This window comes from Monodelphis domestica, chromosome 2 (genome assembly GCF_027887165.1).
Source record: "Monodelphis domestica isolate mMonDom1 chromosome 2, mMonDom1.pri, whole genome shotgun sequence".
NCBI classification, from domain to species: Eukaryota; Metazoa; Chordata; class Mammalia; order Didelphimorphia; family Didelphidae; genus Monodelphis; species Monodelphis domestica.
Genome location: NC_077228.1, coordinates 126,050,390 through 126,071,289, shown reverse-complemented (window position 1 = coordinate 126,071,289; position 20,900 = coordinate 126,050,390). Strand labels below are relative to the sequence as shown.

The window sequence follows — 20,900 nt, the reverse complement described above, 5'->3', positions numbered from 1 at the left end:
TATGTATTTTTGCATACATATATCTATATACATGTTTATATCTTGGCATTTCATCTTATACAGTTTGCCACTGTTCTCTCTAAGTGTAATTCTTCAAGCTGCCCAGATGATAATAACAATTTTTTCTTTTAAAATTTTTATTGATATTTGTTGTTACATTGCCCAATTTCTTATACTACCCCTCTACCTTCATGAGAGCCCACCCCATATAACAAAGACTGCTTTTTTAAAGGAAAAAAAAATCTCTAACAAAACTGGTAAGCAAAGGATTATGGGGTTTTGTTTTCTTATCCAATTTTTAACTTTTCTTTTATTGGATTATTTGATTTATTCATATGTAAAGTTATAAGAATTTGGCTTATAGTTTTATCCCTATCTTTAAAATGGCTTTCTTTGAATTAGGATGAAAAAATTCTTCCTTTTCATTATGTTATTTTTGCTTAATCTACTTTAAGGCAAACCAATTTTCATAGGTTCTCTTTACCCTTAAATTCCTCTCTCCTTTCTCCAATTGACAAATAGTCAAAGTTTTCAGAAGAAATTGAAGCTGTCAATAATCATATAAAAATGTTCAAAATTACTACTGATTAGAGAAATGCTAATTAAAACAACTCTGAAGTACCATTCCATACCTATCAGATTGGCAAATGTGACAGAAAAGAAAAACAACAAATGTTTAAGGAAAAAGAGGGAAACTAATGTTTTGTTAGTGGAGTTTTAAACTTGTCTGGCCATTCTATAGAAAATTTTGGAATTGTGCCCAAAGGGCTATAAAACTACATACTCTGACCCAGCACCACTGGGTTTGTATATCAGATATCAAAGGAATAGGACCCATTTGTACAAAACTAGTTATAGTAGCTCTTTATGTGTTAGCAAATAATTGGAAATTAAGGAGATGCCATCAGTTGGGGAGTGTCTGAATAAATTGTGGTATATGACTGTGATGGAATACTATTGTGCTATAAGAAATGATGAGCTGGATGGTTTCAGAAAAACCTGGGAAGACTTACATGAACTGACACAAAGTAAAGTGAATAGAACCAGGAGGACCACATATACAGTAACATCAATATTGTACAATGCTCAACTGTGAATGACTTAAAGCTATTCTCAACAATACAATGATCCAAGACAATTCCAAAGGACTCATGATTAAAAATTTTATTTACCTCCAGAGAGAAGTGATAAACTCTGAGGGCAGATTGAAAGATAGTGTTTTTAATTTTCATTATTTTGTCTTGCCTCTCTCTCCCTCAACAGTAGCTAACATAGAAATGTTTTGTATGACTTCGCCTATATATGAGTATCCTATTGTTTTCTTTCTCCAAAGGTGGGGAAAGGATTGGAGGGAGAGAATCCAGAATGCAAAATAATAATTTTTAAATGCTGTAAATAGGGGGCAACTGGATATTTCAGTGGATTGAGTCATACCCAGAGACAGGAGGTCCCAGGTTCAAATTTGGCCTTGGACACTTCCCAGCTATATGACCCTGGGCAAGCCACTTAATTCCCATTCCTTAGCCCTTACTGCTCTTCTGCCTTGGTGATACAGAGTATTGGTTCCAAGATAGAAGGTAAGGGTTTAAAAAATGCTGTAAATAAATAAATATAAAATTCCTTCACTTTCTCCAGCCCTTTCCAGCACACTTCCCCCTAGTTTCTGGAACTTATTAATTCCTTTTTCATTCTTCCTTTTACCTAGTTAACTTAATTTTCCATTTTTTCTTTCTCCATTAGTTGATTAAAATCCTCTTTTCCTCTTCTCCCTTTCAACTTATTTTATTAGTTTATATTCTATCTTTTTCTAAAAAGGATTTATTTTATTCTCTTCATTAATTCTCTTCTGTCTATTCTAAACATTTATTCTCTAATTCTTCTGGTCCTCAGTCTGTGTTCCTCATAGAATTAAAGCTTTTTCTCTTTTGTTTCTTTGGAGAGATTTGCTAAGGCAGATTCAAGTTTTTAAATTCTATCAATTATTTCTCCTGTATAAGACATGCATTCTGCTTTGAAGAGTCTTATTTGTCTCTTGTACCATTCGGGAATATCTTGCTGTGATTCCATACTCTCTTGGGAATCCAAAGTTTTTGCTGCCTCATCACATGTTTTTTTAATTTTTCTTTGTCTTGTTATGTTTACTCAGAGATTTCTGGGCTTGTTTAGACTCCCTGGAGGCCATCTTCCTTTCTTTTATTAACAGCTAACCTGTTGATTCATTTAATTATACTCAACTTTTTTTTTTCTTTCATTCCCCTATCATTCAGTTTCTCATTCTTTTTCCTGGGATGGCAAATCCCCAAGGTGTCTCTGGTTCTTCCCACACAGGGGAATTCACTTGTACAAAGTGCTTTCAGTCCTTGCATAAAATACTTTCAGTGAGGACAGAACTGGTCCCAGCTAGATTCTAGCCTTCTTTCCTTCAGGCTTGGTACAGTATCCCACACACTGGCACTCAGCTCTAGTTCTCTCCCTTCTTCAGTTCCATGGCTGAGCTGCCCCAGGTGACCACCTTCTGATTTCCTTTCTCCACCTCCTCTGTGGTCATTAATCAACAGTCTCTCACAATGCTATATCTCAACAGGATGTCTAACCTGGTAGCAGGTCTCAGTGCTACTTGGGAAAAGTCAATTTCATCCCTCCCGGAGGGCTGCAAAAGAGAGAGGCCCAGCGCTCCACTCCAGGAGGGATGAGCTGTTGCTTGAATACCCTCGGGGTTCAGAACTCTGATAATAACAATTTTTAATAGTTACCAATGACCTCTTTTCTTATAAGGATTCATATCATTTTAACTTATTGGGTCTCTTAAAAAAAAGGGTTTTTTTGTTTTGTTTTTCTTTTTTCCCACTTTTTTAATTACCTTTTGATGATTCTCTTGAGTTCTGTGCTTGGGCATCAAATTTTCTGTTCAGGTCTGGTTTTATCTTTCGAAATGCTTGGAATTCTTCTATTTTGTTTAATGACCATATTTTCCCCTGTAAGAATAAAGTCAGTTTTGCTGGGTTGTTGATTCTTGGTTGTAGACCTAGTTCCCTTGCTTTCCAGAATATCATATTCCATGCCTTTCGGTCCTTCAGTGTAGATGCAGCCAGATCCTATGTTATCCTCACTGTGGTTCCATAGTATCTGAATGACTTCTTAGCAGTTTGTAATATTTTATCCTTGCTCTGATAGTTCTTGAATTTGTCTATAACATTTCTGGGTGTTGTCATTTGGGGATTAAGTACAGGAGGTGATCTGTGGATCTTTCAATTTCTACTTTTCCCTCTTGTTCTAGAATATTGGAGCAGTTTTCTTGAATAATTTCCTGTAGTATGATGTCCAGGCTTTTTCTTTTGTCATGGTCTTCTGGTAGGCCAATGATTCTTAATTTGTCTCTCCTGGAATGATTTTCTAAATCTTCTGCTTTGTGAATGAGGTGCTTCATATTTTCCTCAATTGTTTTTCATTTTTTTAAATTTTATTTTATAGTGTCCAGTTGCCTTGTGAAGACACTTGATTCTAGTTGTTGTATTCTGGTTCTTAAAGACTGGATTTCATTCCTGGGTTTTTGGTCATCCTTCTTCCTGTCTGATTTTCTTTGGAGGTCACATTTCATCCTCTTTGCCTCATCATTCATTTTCTTTGCCTCATCTTTCATCTCCTTTGCCTCATCTTTCATTTCCTTTGCCTCATTTTCAAGCTGGTTGATTTTAGGTTTCAAGACACTATTTTCTTGTTTTAGTTCAAGTGCCTCTGTTTCCAGAGTCTGTATCCAATTTGCTGGGGTTTCTGTTTTTGTTTTTGTTTTTTCCTTGATATTCCCTCATCCTTCTCTGTTCTGTGTGCTCTTTGTTCATTGCCTGTATAGACGCTCTTGCTTATAATTTCTTTTTTCTTTTTTTGTGGTTTGCTCATATTTACCCTTTATTTACTCCCTGCAATTGCCAGAGCTCTTGCTCCTCTCATTTATTTTTTGTAGTTTTGGGTTTTTCTTTCCGCCTTCACCCTTGGAGTTTTGTCAGTAAATCTCTCAGTAAAGTCTATGGCAGAGGGGTGTTGGTGTTTGACCTTTCCTGCCCTCTGGAGGCTTTCATGGGATTAAGTCTAGCAGCCTGTGGGGGAGGGGTGTTGGAGCTAGAGCTTCTCTGCCCTGTAGAGGCTTTGATGGGATTCAGTTAGAATGGGTTGCTGCTTGTGCTCTGAGGCCAAAACCTTGGGAAAGGGGGGGGGGAGGGGGAGAAGGGAATGGAGTGTCTCTGCTGCTGTAACTGCTGCAAACTCTTTGTGCTCTGTGTTTCTTCTCTATCTGCTTCCCTACTGCCTGCTTTGGATGCTCTGAGCCTGGCACAGCTTTGCTCACAAGGTACTCCCTCCAGACCATTGCCTTTGCCTACCCAGAGGCTCCAGCTGCTGCTGGAGGCTTAGTGCTCTAGGTGGGGGAGGGGCCCCAGGACCTTCCTTCTTCCTTCCCCTTAAACCAGAGTGTTCTTGAATTCAGGCTTTGGGAGGGAGGGGTGTACCTTTTAATTTGAGTCCAGCAGGAGGGTTCTTTTGCTCTGTCTTGTTGTTAGGTTTGATTTTCAGTCCCCTAGGAGCATTTTGTTTATAATCTTGGTAAGGAGGGATTTTCAGAGATCTGAACCTTCACTGCCTCTATGCCACCATCTTGACTCTGCCTTCAAAGGGGTTAATTTTTAAAAGGTTGAAATTTACATTTCATGAGTGTAGTTCCTCATACATACTTTTATGAGTGTTGTCACCTCCATCTTGACTATGCCTCCCAGTATCTTTCTTAATGTATATAAACCAAACTTTTCTCTGAATACCCCACCCCCCTTCTTTTTCTTTTCAGTACAAATCCCATCTGATTAGAATTGCAAGATTTTTGAGAAAAAAAAAATTTTACCACCTTTTTAGTTATTCTGTGATCAGGAGCTTGTTTTATTCTTATAGTTTAAGCTGTATCCAAAAATACAATCTTTTCAGATACCATATTCTTTCTTAAATATTTTAATTCTCCCTAATTACATGTAAAATCAATTTAAACATTAAAAAAAATTTAATTTCAAATTGTCTTCTTCCTTCCCTTCCTCTCCCCACTCCCTGAGATTAGAAGCAATCTTATATAGGTTTTACAAGTGCAATCATATAAAATATTTTCCATATTGGTTACATACCATCTTCTTAACCATTGTTCTTAAATTCTGAAATCTATATTTCTCTTCTTAAGATCATCCCTTCCACAGGCAGTAGTGATGAGAACTTCAACTATATTCTATAATGCCATTAAGTTCTGGGCCAAGAATTTATCATTTCTAGTAATGCTTTCTAAAAATGTTCTGTTAATATAATTTGAATTCATTTGAATCACTAGATATGGCTAATGGTCATCTAAGTTTAAGACTCATTGGGTTCTTTATCACATTCCCGATACATGCCCCCAAAAGACTCTCTCTGTTGTTGAGTGTGACTGTTGAACTGCTAACAATGTGAGTAGAACGAAAGACACTAAGTTCAAGATAACCACAGGCAACATGACATACCAACTGCCACTGCTTGTTTTCTTTTCTTCTGGCTCTTATTGGATGATCTCTTACCTGATCTCTAGTGTGATTTCATGGCATCATTTCTTTAGAAGATGATTTGGTACTTTCTCTAGGCAACATCCAAATCCTTGCCCTTTAGAAGTTAGTATTCTTTATTCTTCACTCTTCTATATTTGTTACATTCTTCCATATTCCAACCACCTCATACAGAACTCTCTTCTTTGTCTATTTTTTCAAATTGAAGTTTTTATATAGAAGTTCTTCCATTAAAAATAATAGCAACAAATGAATATTTCATTCTCCCTCTTTATCTTCTAGCATTGAGATTAACCTACATTTGAGCATTGTAAAAAATCATTCAACCATTGCAGGAATATAAGCATCATACATTTTATTCAGGTAGTTCCAAAATTATCTCAGTTTTCCATACTTTCTGCAAAGTGGGATTCTCATTCCTTTGCCATTCTAGCTGGTGATTCCAGAGGAAGATTACTGTGTCATGTTGCATGTGGTTATCTTCAACTTTGGATCTGTCATCCTTCTCACATTGTTAGCAACTCAACAATCACACCCAACATCCTTTCCCTTGTGTTACAATCCCTTTGTCAGTAAACAGTCTTTAAAAACAATTCAGTTAAATTCATTAAGCACTTGTTACATGCTTTCTTTGTGCAAGGCACAAAAGATAAAAATATTTAAAAATTCTTCAAAAAAGAAAAATGTATTCTATTGTGTAATACAAATGAGCAGGTAAGGAAATATAAGACATGACAAATGATAGAATATAGTTTGTGAAGAAAAGAAAAACCTAAGAATGATTCTGAGACTAAATAGTAGTGTCATCAGAATTAGGAAACTTTGGATAATGGGAAGCACTTGAGACTTCAGCCCTAGAGTTGGATTTAAATGATGTAATTTGTATGAATAAGAGAGGATTGAGTGCTAGAAAGGTTGGAAATATCTAAGGCAGATGTTTTTAAAGGGATTTTTAAAGGCTCCAACATAGGAAGGAAAAAAATTGCATCTGTATTTTTGCTAACCTACAACTGACATTTAGCATTTTCTTCATTATAAATGAAATGATTGATTTCAAGAACCAGATATGTGAAAGGATAAATATTATAAGTGTGGGTGAGGAGCTCAAACTGTGCAAAGTAGGAGAGGAAAATAGGATGTTGTATTTAGCAAATAACTTGGCTAGTAGGTCAATTTGGCTAGAATGTAGAGTATGTGATGAGAAATAATATATAAATATGTATATTTAGAGAACATAGAGTTAAATTTCAATGGGCTTAAAATGTCCAACAACAAAGGGATTTACATTTTATCCTAGATATAAGAACCTACTGGAGCTTTTTAAATTTATAAGTTAGGGTGTGACATGACCAGGGTAATGTTTTAGTAATATTATTTTGAGAGATATAGGAGTTATATTTTGGAGAGAAGAGAGGTTAGATAAGAGAGATGCAAAAATCTAGATAAGAGGCAAAGAAGGCCTGTATTAGTGTAATGGTTATGAATTAATAAAAAAAACAAGTATTTCACCTATAAGAAGAAATCGACTTCTTCATCCTACCTGTACTGTTTGAGTCTAAAGTATCAGTCATCCACAGTCCACATCCTTAAATGTCACTCATTGACCAAATCTATACATATTTTTGTCCACTCTACAAACTGCTTCAAACTATATGCCTTTTATCTTCTATTAACAGCTTATAAGCAATGTAGTATGACTGCTAGACAGATGGCAAGGGAGTCTACTTGTGCTCAAGTCCTATCTCCGACTTATACTGTTAATATGACCATAGGCAAGTTACTTATCTGTAGTCTTGGAACCTCTCTAAGATAATAAGTTATATAAGAAGCACTGACTTGCTTTGGTAAAGAGGGATTCCTCAGTTAGGAATTTCTTATATCAAGTCAAGTCAACAACAAGCATTTAATAAGTGCTTCTTTTGTGCCAGTCTGAGGATTAAATGCTAAAGGTACAAAGGGGAAAAAAAACAATTCTTAGAAAATTCAGCTTAATTGATATGAAATCACAAGTTTAGTCTCTATCCCCTTACCAGCTAATTTCCCATTAAGTCACCCTTCATTTTGAATCCATCTCAAAGCTACAAGTATTTATTAAATACTATGGGTGAGACATTGTGGTAAGCTCTCGGGATTCAAGAAAAGCAAAACAAAACAAAAAATAGAAACAACAAAAACAAAAAGAAACAGTCCATGCTTTCAGGAAACTCATGGTCCAGTGGAGAGACAACATGAAAAAAACTACATACAAATTAGAAGCATACAGGATAATTCAAAGATAATTTACAGAAGAAAGGTACAGGTAGTAAGGGGTAATCACAAAAGGTTTCTTATACACAGTGAAATTTTGGCTGGGATTTGAAATCAGAGAAATTAGGAAATGAAGAGGAAAAAGAATTCTAGGCATGGAGGAAAGTAAATGAAAATGTTCTGAGTCACAAGACATTCTTCACAAAAATAAAGATCTAAATAAGTAGAGAAATATTAATTGCTCATGGGGTAGTCTGAGACTATATAATAAAAATGAAAATATTACCTAAATTAATTTGATTATTTAATGCCATACCAATCAAACTACCAAAGAAGTACTTTATAAAGCTAGAAAAAAAATGAAGAAAAAATTCATCCAGAGGGAAAAAAGGTAAAAAATAGATGAGGTAAAAAAAAGATAAAATATAAAGCAATACCAGATCCCAAACTATACTGAAAATCACTAATTATCAAAACAATGTGATAATAAGCCAAATATATCAATGGAAAAGATTAGGCATGCAACTTAAAAAGCAAGTGAGTATAATAACTACAACAAAAAATTGCTTGGAAAACTAGAACATAGTTTGGCAGAAACTAAACACAGACTAACATTTCATGCCTTATACCAAGATAAGATCAAAAAGGGATATGTGATCTAGACATAAAGGCTGAAATCACATGAAATTTATTGGAGTATTGAAGAAATTAACTCCCAAATCTGTGAATACAGCAAGAGTTCATGACCAAACAAGACAGAGAGGTTCACAAGAGGTAAAAGAGATAATTTTGATTGAAGAAGTTTTTGCATAAACAAAACTAGCACAGTCAAAATTAGAAGGATGGGAATCTTGGGGGTAGGGGTAGGGGACTAGATTTAAAGCAAGTTACTTTGATAAAGGTTCCATTTCTCAAAAACATAGGGAACTAAATCAAATTCATAAATATAAGAGAGCCATTCCTCACTTGACAAATGATCAGAGAATATGTAAAAATATGTAAAGTTTTCAAAGGAAGAAATGAAAGTTATCAATAGTCATATAAAAGAAATTCTTTAAGTCACCAATAATTAGATAAATGAAAATTAAAATAATTCTAAGGTACCACCTCATACCCATTAGATTGGCTAAAATGACAGAAAAGGAAAATGAGAAATGCCAGAGAGGACATGGGAAAACAAGGACATTGTACTGTTGGTAGAGCTATAAAACAGTTCAATTATTCTAAAGGGTAATTTAGAACCATTTCCAGAAGGCTATAAAACTAAGCAAACCTTTGCCCTAGTGACACGGGCTCTATTCCCCAAGGAGATTAAAAAGAAGAAAGAAAACTGATCCACTAATATGTACAAAAAAGTATATAGCAACTCTTTCTGTGGGGGTCAAAGAATGACTAAACAAGTTATGGTATATGAATCTGATGGAATACTATTATGCTGTTAGGAATGATGAAGGGGTGGGGGGGGGGTTCAGAAAAAAAGCTCCTTAGATTTAAATGAACAGATGCAAAGTTAAGTGAGTAGAACCAGGAGATCAATATACATAGCAACAGCAATATTGTAATGATAAGCAGTGGTGAAAGACTTAGTAACAGATCAATACAATGATATGCAACAGTTGCAGAGGAGTCATTATATAACATGCTATCCACCTCCAGAGAGAACTAATTGTCTTACAGTACAGAATGAAGCATATTTTCTTTCACTATTTTTCTTGCTTTTGCAACATGACTAATGTGGAAATGGGATTTATATGACTTCATATGTGTAATCAGCATTATATTTCGGGCCTTCTCAATGAGTAAAGGAGGGTGTAGAAGAATAGGAAGAATTTGGAAATGAAAATTTAAAAAATTGATTTCGGGCCTTCTCAATGAGTAAAGGAGGGTGTAGAAGAATAGGAAGAATTTGGAAATGAAAATTTAAAAAATTGGTTTTTAAATGTCAGGAGTGAAGAGATGGAGTGCCATGTACCTTAGTTTTCCATTTCTCTTTCTTTTTGGCAGCTAGGTGGCACCATGGATAAAACACTGGGCCTGGAATTAGGAAATTCTGAGTTTAAATCTGGTCTCTGACACTTACTTGTGACCCTTACAAAGTAACTCAAATTTCTGTTTGCCTCAGTTTTTTCATCTATAAAATTATGATGATAGCAGCACCTACCTTCCAGGATTGTTCAAATGAAATAACTGTAAAGTTTAGCACAGTGGCTGACACATAGTAAGCCGTATAAATGCTAGCTAATTCTATTCTTTTCCTTCATACCTTTCTATTTTCTAGTTCTTTCAGATCTTTATGCCACAGTTCTTCATTATCTTCAATTTGTCTTCTTTTCTGCTTTCAATTTCTCCTAAATTTCCCATCCTCAAATTAAATCTGTAGCTTTCCTCAAAATTTCAAAACTCTCTTAATCACTTTTATAATTTATTCCCTGTTAATGCCCTTTTATGGAGGCTAGACTTCCCCTCAGCAACTCAGTCACTTTTCATTCTATAATTCTATAAAGATTCATTGTATTTATTTCAAGCATAAATAATAATAAGCATGTATATAAATTTTAAATGTATAGAATCACAGAATCTAAGTTTGAAAAAGTCTTAGAGGTAGTCTGATTATAGTCATGCCTGAATTGCTTCTAGTACACATCCAATAAGTAGTTTAATATTCCATTTGTAATAAGTAGTTTTTTTAAATGGTAAATATTTATTTTTAGGTATTGAGCTCATAATATGTATGGACCTATGCATGGACACATCAATATTGGAGAAATATGATCCTAATGTCAGTTTTCTAAAAAAATAACTTTCCAATCCATTTTTGTAAATCACCTAAGTATAATTTTTTTGTTTTTTTTTTTAACTTTGGCAATAAAACATTAACACACAAGTCAAGCAGACTGAGGTTACTGTAAAGGGAGCCAAGTGAATTTATCTCTTTGTTAAACTACTAGTTTCAAAAATGAAAAATTTTATATGTAAAGATCAGAATAGTTCAGTTAATGTAATGCTTCGTCCAATCAGAGAGATACCATTTTTTTTCAACAATAACTTGCTGTGAGTGAGGGAAAAGAGGATGAAAGTAAGCAAAAGAAGTTTCTTGGGAAAGGCCCCACATGCAGACGTTCTGAACAGCTTAATAGCATTCAAAAGAGTACAAACATATTGGCTCCTATTGTTTTATCTTTATATATTCAATACTACTTTTGAATGGCCCTAATTGTTGGGACATTTTTTCTTATGTTGAGCCTAAAGAAAAAGATTTGCATCTTTTTTTCTTATTTCTGCCCTCTGGCACCAATAGAACAAGGCTAATCCCTATTCCATATGATGCACTTGACAAGATTTCTCTTCTTTGGTTAAATATCTCAAATTTTTATAACCAAGCCTTTGATGGCCCAGTCTCTAGGCCCTGCTCCATTTTGGTTGCTTCTCATTAGATACATTCCCACTTGCCAATTTCCTCCTAAAAATTTGTTGCCCATTATCTAGGGGAGTCTTGTATCTCCACCAGACAATCTCAATCTCAAGAACTACAGAGAAGGCAGTACCCCACAAATCACAAGTCCTGTTTTTAGCTCAGTTTCCACTGAGTTATTGATACCTATGTTCTTGGCACTGTCAAATGGTTCATTATCTGATACAGAAATGCCCCCCTCCTCAATGGAAATGATATTTTTTAAAAGTAGAGTACTACTTGATTTTCAATTGCATTAAAAGATCTTTTGTGCCTTTCTATACAACTTGCAGCTCAAACCTCTTATTTGTATTGTCTTCCATTAGAATGTAAACTCAAGAGTAGGCACTACCTTACTTTTCAATTTGCATTCCTAATATACCTAGTAAATGCTTAGTCCTTTTTCATGGAACCCAATCTTCAGATTAGGTCTGAAAAGTACTACTTCTTTAAATGCATTAGCTTTGGGGATTGCCATGGCACACTCATATTGTTTACTGTATTGACCATCATAATCTCTTAAAATGCCTTGATCTTTTTCACCAATTATTTGTCTAGTTATGCCTTTCTCAACTTGTAACAATGATTACTTTATATTTTTAGCTCAAGTATAGGACTTTTTATTTTGATCTATTGAATTTTATCTTAATGGATTTAGCTTCTCCTTAAGATCTTTTTTTTTTTTTTTGGTATTATAAATGTTATACAGTGTGTTCAATAACTCCCCTGACTTTGTGTTTCTTCAAAGCTGATAAGCTATTACTTTATCCAGTTCTGATTAAAATGTTAAACTATGCAAAGATGAGCAAGACTTCAGGGAACACTATTTTGCTTCTTCAATAGATGAAAACAGGGGCATGCCTCATTCAGAGTGATCTTTTGCATCCCAGATATTCAACTGGTTCTGCATACATTTATATGTACTCCGCCTAGCTCCAGTTTGTCTCTTTCCCATAAAAATAGCATAATATATTCTGCCAAATGATTTGCTAAAATGAAACATGCCTGCAGTTTTCACCCAATCCACAAATCTAATGTTAAATTGCATGTTCCAGACTAGTGAAAAATAGTTCTATGAGTACTATATAATTCAGAACTATATGAACCATTGAAAGCAAACAAACAAAAAGCAGAGGACTGCATGTTTTAAAAGAAAAAGGGGCCTTAGAGATCATCACATACAACTACTTAATTGTACAGATAGGCAAAATAAAATCCAGAGTTGAAGTGATTTACACAGTCATAGTGATAGTAAGTAGCAGAACGAAGTCAAGTTTTCTCACTTCAGGTCTGCAAGTATATTTAAAGATGAGTATATGGAATTAGTGCAATTGAGTGACTTATAAGTGTATTGTCAAAGAGTTTTGACTTAATTTAGAAGGATCTACTAGGGAGCTACTAAAGACTATTTAGCAAAGAAGCAAAATGATCAAAAATAATTTTAATAGAAAATACATCAGATAGCAATATGAAGATTAAATCTATGCAGGAATGCCTACCATTAGGCTTTCAGATACAAGAATGTTGCAGTAACACATTATAAAAAGATCCATGAATAATATCCACAAACATCTATGCCTACTATGTGTTATAGACTATGGCAGGTATTTTGGATACAAATACAAAAGTGAGTTAGTTCCTGACTTCAAGCAGCTAATACTCTAATGGGGATAATACAACATTTTCAGACATCAGTCAATATAAGATGTTTGTGAATAATATATGTTTAAATGTATAAGCATATACATATATTTCAAAAGATCTCTATTTGTGACACTATTTTATCCTAATGGAAAGCATTACCATTAGGATAAAATAGTGTCACAGAAAATTTAATTTTCTTAAATTATCATGCTTTCAGTGAGATTTAATATGGTGTCACAGAGATAAGTTTTGAAAATAGCAGTAGGATCTATTTAGTATCCAACCCATCTGCATCTATGATCAGAAAGAAAGAATAGTTGACAACTCCTTAATAAAGAAAATAAATAATAACTATTAAAACAGAAATAAAAGGTTAAATTAACTATTTGTTCCATGCTCTGGAGAATTCTATATAAATTACATAAGCCATGAAATTCTGATTTTTTAATTAAATAAAATACGTGTACAACTGGGGCTTACACAGTCTTTACAAGCAGTACTTTAAGAATTTGCATAAGTTTCTTGTTGCTATCATAATTGTTTTTAAATAACAAATTGAATAATTATAAAAGTATATTTTGAAAAATTATTTTTGAATGAAAAGTAGATTAGTAGTACTCACTAAATAAGTAATAATTAGAAATACTTAAAATCTACCTAAACTCAATGCCTCAGTGTTTGATAAACCCCAAAACATAAATTATTCAATCTAGGAAAAAACTCCCTGCTTGATAAGAAGTGCCTCAAACAGGAGAGGGTTCTGGCAAAAATTAAGTTTTAGTTCAACATTTTACATCATGGTCCACAATAAATTAAAAAAAAAAAGATACATGACCTGAATTTATTAAGTGCCAACCACAAAATTCAGAAGGTAAGTATTTGTCTTTCACAGATATAGACTGATAAATTCTCAACAAAATAAAGGCTGATGAAAAAGAATAAAACAGATAATTTACATTATGTTGAATTGAAAAGCTTTCACATGAACAACATTAATGCATTTAGAATAAGAAAGGATGTTCATCATCATCAAATTTTTACATCAAATTTATGAAATAAGGATTTGGTATTTAAGAAATAGAGACAATTAGCATAAACATATTTAACACATAATGCATTATAATAATAGCTAGCATTTATATAATGTTTGCTATGTGCTAGGCACTGTGGTAAGTACTTACAAATAGTATCTAATTTGACCTTCCCAATAAACCTACGTGTTACTGTTGTCCTCAATTTATAGATGAGAAAACTGATGCAGTGATTAAGGGGCTTGCCCAATGTCATACAACTAGTTCATGTCTGAAGTCAGATTGGAACTCAGATTTTCTAGACTTTAGCCATTGTGCCACCCAACTTCTACTACCAATTGTATTATAATAACAAAATCTATAAATGATATATCTATGACATATGTGCAAAATCTTAAGTCATTCCCTAGAGGTAAGAGTTCAAAAGCTATAAAGAATTGCAAAATAATATCAACTGTATCAAAGAACATTCCAAATAATTAAAAATAAACAAAACTATAACAAAAACATATACTTTCACCTCAAGATTTATTAATTGACAAAGATTACAAAAGAGGAGAAAAATCAGTGTTGGAGAGACTGTGGAAAGATAAATACATTAATTCATTTTATCACTGTTGTTGGAGATGTTAATAGGACTAGCCATTTGGGGAAACATTTTGGAATTATGTTTAGAAAATGACCATACCATTTAACACTGAGGTTCTATTGCTAAGAAAATAACCCAAGGAGATCAATGACAAAAAAGAAAGGCCTCATGTACATTAAAAATATTCAAAAAGGAACCTTTTTATGGTAATAGTGGATTCTCCGAAGCCATCAATGGGAGAGAATATCATCCAGTAAAAGTCAGAAGAGGAAAAAAAAATTAATGCTTGGTAGTTCTCTGCTAAGGGGTACTCTGATGACTATTTTCAAATTTGATAACAAATATAAGATAGATGTCTTTCCAACAATATATCTAGAATGTAACAAATAATTTTGCAAAATGCATTAAACTATATGACTACTAGATACGTCTTTTGACAAATGAGAGCACCAATTATATGTGTGCAGAAGAATCCAGAAAACATTGCTAATGGTTATAATTATTAAGCAAAAAACTAAAGACATTAGGCAGGGTACAACAGATACTATTCCCATCAATACTTCTAATAAAGACAAGGGCTGTAGAAAAGAAAGACAAGTCTGGAGATAGTATGCGGGACAGGTATTTGGATTTCTGGAAAAACTTTGGAATACAGAAATGACAATCTTCAAATCAGGGATGATATATAATTCTAACTTGGAATGATAAGAATGTATTTGGCTAAAATCTTGTAAATATAATCAAAATGTTTGCTTAAAATGAAAAGGTAAAGGGAGGCAGGAAATAAAATGAATGCTCTGTTGGTAGATATGTAATATCATGAAATCTGGAGGAAGACACTAGCACTTTGGGTGGACCCCTTGAGACCCTGGTCAGCAAAAAGGAAAAGGATTGAAGAATAACAGAAAGCAATGAATCTGGGAGGGTATTTAGAGCACATTTATTCCAAATTTCTCATTTTACAGATGAGAAAAGTGATGACAGGGACTTTAAGTGACTTAAACAAAGTTATATAGGTACTAAGTAGTAGATGAAGGATTTAAACTTAAAGCATTTGATTCTGAAACAAATGGCCTTCCCACTGGATTTGAGTCCTAGCTCCAAATTTTAATAGCTCTGCAATATGGGCAAATCATTTAACTCTTTTGAGTTTCATTTTTCTCATTTAAAAATGGGGATAATATTACACTATTTACTTTATAGGATTGTGATTCATATTTTTTCCACATACCTACCACACTGGACATGGTTGTCATCAGTGCTTATTTATTAAACTTATTGAAATTTACAATACTTCTGTTTCTGGCTCTAAGATCCTATTGTTATTTTTATGGTTTAAAACTTGTTATTGGGGGCAGATAGGGGTCTTAGTGAATTGAAAGCCAGGCTAAGAAATGGGAGTTTCTGGGTTCAGATCTTGTTCCCACACTTCCTAACTGAATGACTTGGCAAGTTACTTAATCCCCATTGCCTTGTCCTGAGCACTCTTCTGCATTGGAACCAATAAAAAGTATTGATTCTAAGGCAGAAGGCAAGAGTTAAAAAAAATAAATGAACTTGCTCCTTTAAACCTGGGGTACTGTAATATATGTAAGCATCTATATGATATAGTGTGAAGAGTTCAATAAGGTTCTACCTGCCCCCAAATATCTCCTTCTGGCTTACCAGGGGGCCATTCATTTTAAAAACATACACAAAGGCACAAATTTGTGTAGCCTAAAATTGATTTAATTAAATTATTTTGGTTTTACATCAAAAGTGGAACATTTTTCTCCTCCTCTTAACAGTTAAAATGTATGTTAATTGGGAGGAACTGGGGATCTTTGGGAACTTGGGATCTTCTATAGAACTCTTCTGTTTGCTAAGATTGGCTTTGTTGTTTTCACCTCGAAAGACATATAGGGCTTATCCGGAATTTCTATTATCCTGTGTCCTTGGGAAGGGACTAAGAATTAAACATAAAAATTCTAATCTGGATGCCCCAGTAACGATAGATTAGTCTGAGGATCTTAGACATTTAGTCCAAGAAGGACAAAACCAAGGCTAGAGAGATACCAGAAAAAGGTAGTTGGAGCCTGACGGACGGTGCCATGAAAATGAAGGTGCTGCTGAGGAGAAAGAGAAATCACTATTTTGCTTGGGAAGGTCCTGATTAACGGGGTGCACATGTGCTTGGGGTCTTCTAGACCCCAGCCTCTTTCTTTAAACCGCTTACCTAAAGTTATAAATGCTCTAGAAGGCACAGGGGGAGGTTAGATCACAATTACCGCTTTGGGTCATTGGTGGCAGGAAACTTCAACATCTGGTTAGAGATCTGACAGCTAATTTTCTCGTTCGTGCCTTACCTGTTCCTATAGTAGTATTGGCAGTCGATTAACGGTAGCCGACTTTGCAGAGAGACTAGAGTAGCCATAGCCTTCCCCGCCCCCTTGGCTCCCAACTGATGTTACTCTTTGTCCCCATGGCAACTGAGCCATACCATAGACGTTCTTCAAGAAGGGAGGGTTTCCTCTCCCATCTTTCTCTTTGTCTCGTTCTTCAAACCCTAAAGAAACAGCCTCAGGACTCAAAACACGCCTTTGATTTAATCCCTCAGTCCATTAGGCTCGACGACTACAGGAGAAAGATTTTCAGAGATATTTGGCCCCTGTAGGAGTCGGGTGGGGGTGGGGGTATTGGATAGGCTGCTACTTAGTCTCGTCCTGCTTCCGTTTTCCGCTAGCTCGCCGCTTCCGGAGTCCCCTCTCAAAATGCTACGCTGGGGCCAAGGAACCCTTTCAGGCACCAGAGCCATATCCGGATCCCGATCCCGAGCTGGAGCCGAAGTCTCCCCTCGGGCCTGAGCTTCGGGCTCCGGCTCCTAGGTGTCGTTAATGTTCCGGGCGGCCTGGAGCCAACCGATCGAAGCTCGAGCCACGGCGAACCGCTGGTGAGGCTGGCGGGCCCGGGGACAGGGGAGTGGCAGAGAGTGGAGCGGAGGGACGGCCAGTGACCAGAGGCCAAGGAGGGAAGGAAGGGAAGGGTGCATAGAGGTGGGAGTGAAGAGGCTCTGGAGGTGATACACCTTGAGGAGGAGGAGGAAAAGGAGATGGATGGACTGTCCAAAACATTATCCTTCGGCTTCCCTCTGCCCTCCTTCTGTGGAAGGAAGTTTGAGGAAGATGAGACGGTACTTGGATAAGGGCACAGGGACGAGCAGGACGTTCAACTCACCGAGGAATACTTGTTGATTGCTTGAGTTACACGTTTCTGGGATTTGAGGACGAGGCTTTGGAGCATTTCATCTCTGCTATTGACTGAAATGAAGGCAGAGACTTGTTTTAGGATCCCCTCTCCGCCTCCCCCCTCCCATCCCGCCATCCGTGTCACATAAGTCCTTCCAGAATCTTAGAAATGTAGAGCTGGAGGGAACCTTAGAAGTTACCTCGTTTTCAGAAACAGCAAGCATTTATTAAGCATTTACTATATGCTATATGTTTGGTAGGGAGGTACAAAAGAAAAGCAAAAAAACGTGGCTCCTGCATATGCTAAGGGAGAAGAAGAACATGTAAGTAGCTCCACTCACACAATCAACAAATATTTATTAAGGGCTTGCTGCACTGGGGATACAAAGAGAAGCAAAAGACAATTCCTGCCCTCAAGCTTCTAGCCTACTTGGGGAGACATGTAAATAATTACATTCACACAATCATTAAACATTTATTCAGTACCTGCCATGTGCCAGGCACTGTGCTAAGTGCCTGGGATACCAAAAAGCACAAAAGACAGACCTTGCTCTTTAGGAGCTTATTGTCACCTGCGCAATAGCCACTATACCACCTAGTTTCCTAAAATAAAGAGTCAAAACCATTTCTGCTTTCAAAGAATTCACATTCTAATTAGGGGAGACAACACAAAGTGAGGCTCCAAGAAGTTGTCCTTTGGCCATTTCCTTCGAGGCACAGTCACTAGAACTGTATTCATAACCAAGACAAGTCTTTTTCTCCCAGCCCAATGCTCTTCCTAATATACATTGTTTGCTGCCTCACTGTATAATTTCAGAATTTGAGTTCCAGAATCTTAAAGTGAGATCAGTGACAGAAAAGTACAGTATACATGGAAGGTAAAAAGGTAAAGGCATTACTTAATCTCCTCATTCCCACTAGAATGAGCTCTTCCACTTAACTACCTGTATGATCCTTTGGCAAAGCAGTTCATCTCTTTGGTCTTCAGTTTCTAAATCTATAAAATGAAAATTTGAGATCAGATCTTCTCAACTAAAATAAATCTTATTATCATGGGATAATTAAAACTATTTTATAGATAAGCAAACAGACTCCAAAACATTAAAGAGACTTGTACAAAGTTTCACAGTGAGCTCAAATCATAGCTAGAAGTAGAATCCAAATCTAATTCTTTCCTTTCTGAACTCCAAATGTCTGGAACTCCTACACTCAGTTTATTTTTATTAAAAAACAGGAACAGGAACTTCCAGATCTTAATTGCTAAGTTAATAGAACTCTCCATTTAAAATTGGAAGAGATCTTAGAAGTCATCCAGCCTATCCCACTACATATAAAATAAGGTGAAGCTCAGAGAAATTAAATGACTTAGGTACTGAAAGTCACACAGTAAGTCTTAGACCTGGGATTTGAACCTAGGACCTCTGATTTGAAAGGCACCTACCAGTGTGTGGGTTAGTAAATTGATGTCACCTTAACATTTGTCGAATTTGAAATTTAGAATGAATCCTAGAGGTCATCTAGACTAATTCTTCAACAAATTGAATAGTATTGAAAAGTACTGTCATAATTTCTGGTGATAAAATAACAATAGCTACTATTTATATATTGCTTTAAGATTTTAAAAATACATTATAACTTTATCCTCACAAAAATCCTGGGAAATAAGTGCTATTTTTATTCCCACTTTACAAATAATGAAACAGAAGCCAAAGGAAGTTGTCCAGTGTTCAGTTAATAAATGTATGAAACTAGACTTGTCTAGAATTTCTTAGTATTTAGTCAGGTATTATTCAAGTCCAACACTAGCCACTGGACCACCTTGCTGCCTGAGATAAAGAATCAAAACAGTCCCTGCTCTAAAAGGATTCACATTCTATTTGGGAGAAACCAACACATAAAGTCAGCCTCAAACAACTTGTGCCTTGACTATTTAGAGGCATAGCCTCTGGAATGATGTTCATAACTAGGATGTCTCTTTTCTCTAAACCTAGTCCCCTTCCTAGTGTGCAATGTTTGCTGCTTAACTGTGTAATTTCAGAATGTGAGTTCCAGAATCTTAAAGTGAATTGTCTTAGTAAAATATTTCCCTTGTATTTGGAGAGGTAGCACAGTATCATAGAGTATTAAACTAGCTAGGAGACCTGTGTTCTGGTCCCCATTCTGCCACTTGACTGCTATGATTTTGGGCAGGTTATTTAATGTAGTTTCCCTAATTGAAAAATAGAGTTGCCCTGGATGACTTCTGTTTTTTTCCAGCTCCAAAATTCTGTGATTCTATATATACGTTGCTTGTAATTAGCCAGCTGCTTTTAGGTAATGAAAAGATTGTCGATTTAGCTGAATTGATTTCTGATCTCTCTAGTCAAGAATGGTAACTCAGGAGATAAGTTAGCAGCATGTTTTACTATTGTCATTTCTGGCCACTGAGCTGGTTTAGGTTGGCTGACTCTAAAATTTGTTTTTAATGTGAGTTTCAAAGTCTTGAGATTAAACATTTATTAAGAAAGAAAATAACCTGTGAGATTTCATTTATTAACGTGAAATAGTTTCATTTGATGCATGTGTGGTCTTGCAACAATTTAGTCACAGAGATCTATTTCTTCCTTTCTCTTGCTATTGATGTGGAACCTGCCTTACCTATCAGTCTCTGTTGTTGTTTAAGCACATACTATTAAATAACATTGTTATAATGTATTTTTGTAGTTCTCTTCACTTAAATCATATTGATTTGCAGATGCTAGGTACTCAGTAAGTATTACTGATAATTTTCTACTGTCTTATCTCCAAACCCTTTTGAAGAGGAAAAAAGACAGCTCACATCTCATTTTAGGAGCAGGTAAACTGATTTATGGCCAGATAGGTGGTACAATGGCTAGCATACAAGACCTGGAGTCAGGAAAACTCATCTTCCTGAATTTATATCTGGTCTCAGATACTTGACAACCATGTGACTTAGAGCAAGCCACTCAATGTTATTTGCCTCAGTTTCCTCATCTCTAAAATGAACTGGAGGAGAAAATGTCAAACCACTTCAGTATCTTTGCTAAGAAAAACTGAGAGAAGTCCAAACAAATCACACACAAATGAAACAAATGAGCAAACTGCTTAACATAGAAACTTTGATGGGTTTTAAGTAATAGAAGCCATCTG

General features: G+C 35.4%; 2 protein-coding genes across 16 annotated transcripts in view; one reads left to right on the top strand and one right to left on the bottom strand.

The window, feature by feature from the left end:
- The window catches only part of SPATA17 (spermatogenesis associated 17), a 446,142-nt gene extending 428,991 nt beyond the window's left edge, over positions 1–17,151 (bottom strand). For all 4 annotated transcript variants that reach the window (XM_007481412.3, XM_056815953.1, XM_056815952.1 and 1 more), the window contains exon 1: positions 16,872–17,151. In XM_007481412.3, coding sequence (XP_007481474.1) covers positions 16,872–16,939 — 68 coding nt within the window. In that variant the 5' untranslated portion in view covers positions 16,940–17,151. The remainder of the gene's footprint in view (positions 1–16,871) is intronic.
- Positions 17,152–17,241: 90 nt separating this feature from the next.
- Positions 17,242–20,900, top strand: part of GPATCH2 (G-patch domain containing 2) — a 306,229-nt gene continuing 302,570 nt past the window's right edge. For 4 of the 12 annotated variants that reach the window (XM_056815944.1, XM_056815948.1, XM_056815947.1 and 1 more), the window contains exon 1: positions 17,242–17,455. In XM_056815944.1, the coding sequence (XP_056671922.1) occupies positions 17,400–17,455 (56 nt within the window). In that variant the 5' untranslated portion in view covers positions 17,242–17,399. The other 8 variants (XM_007481411.3, XM_007481410.3, XM_007481406.3 and 5 more) reach the window with 4 other exon arrangements.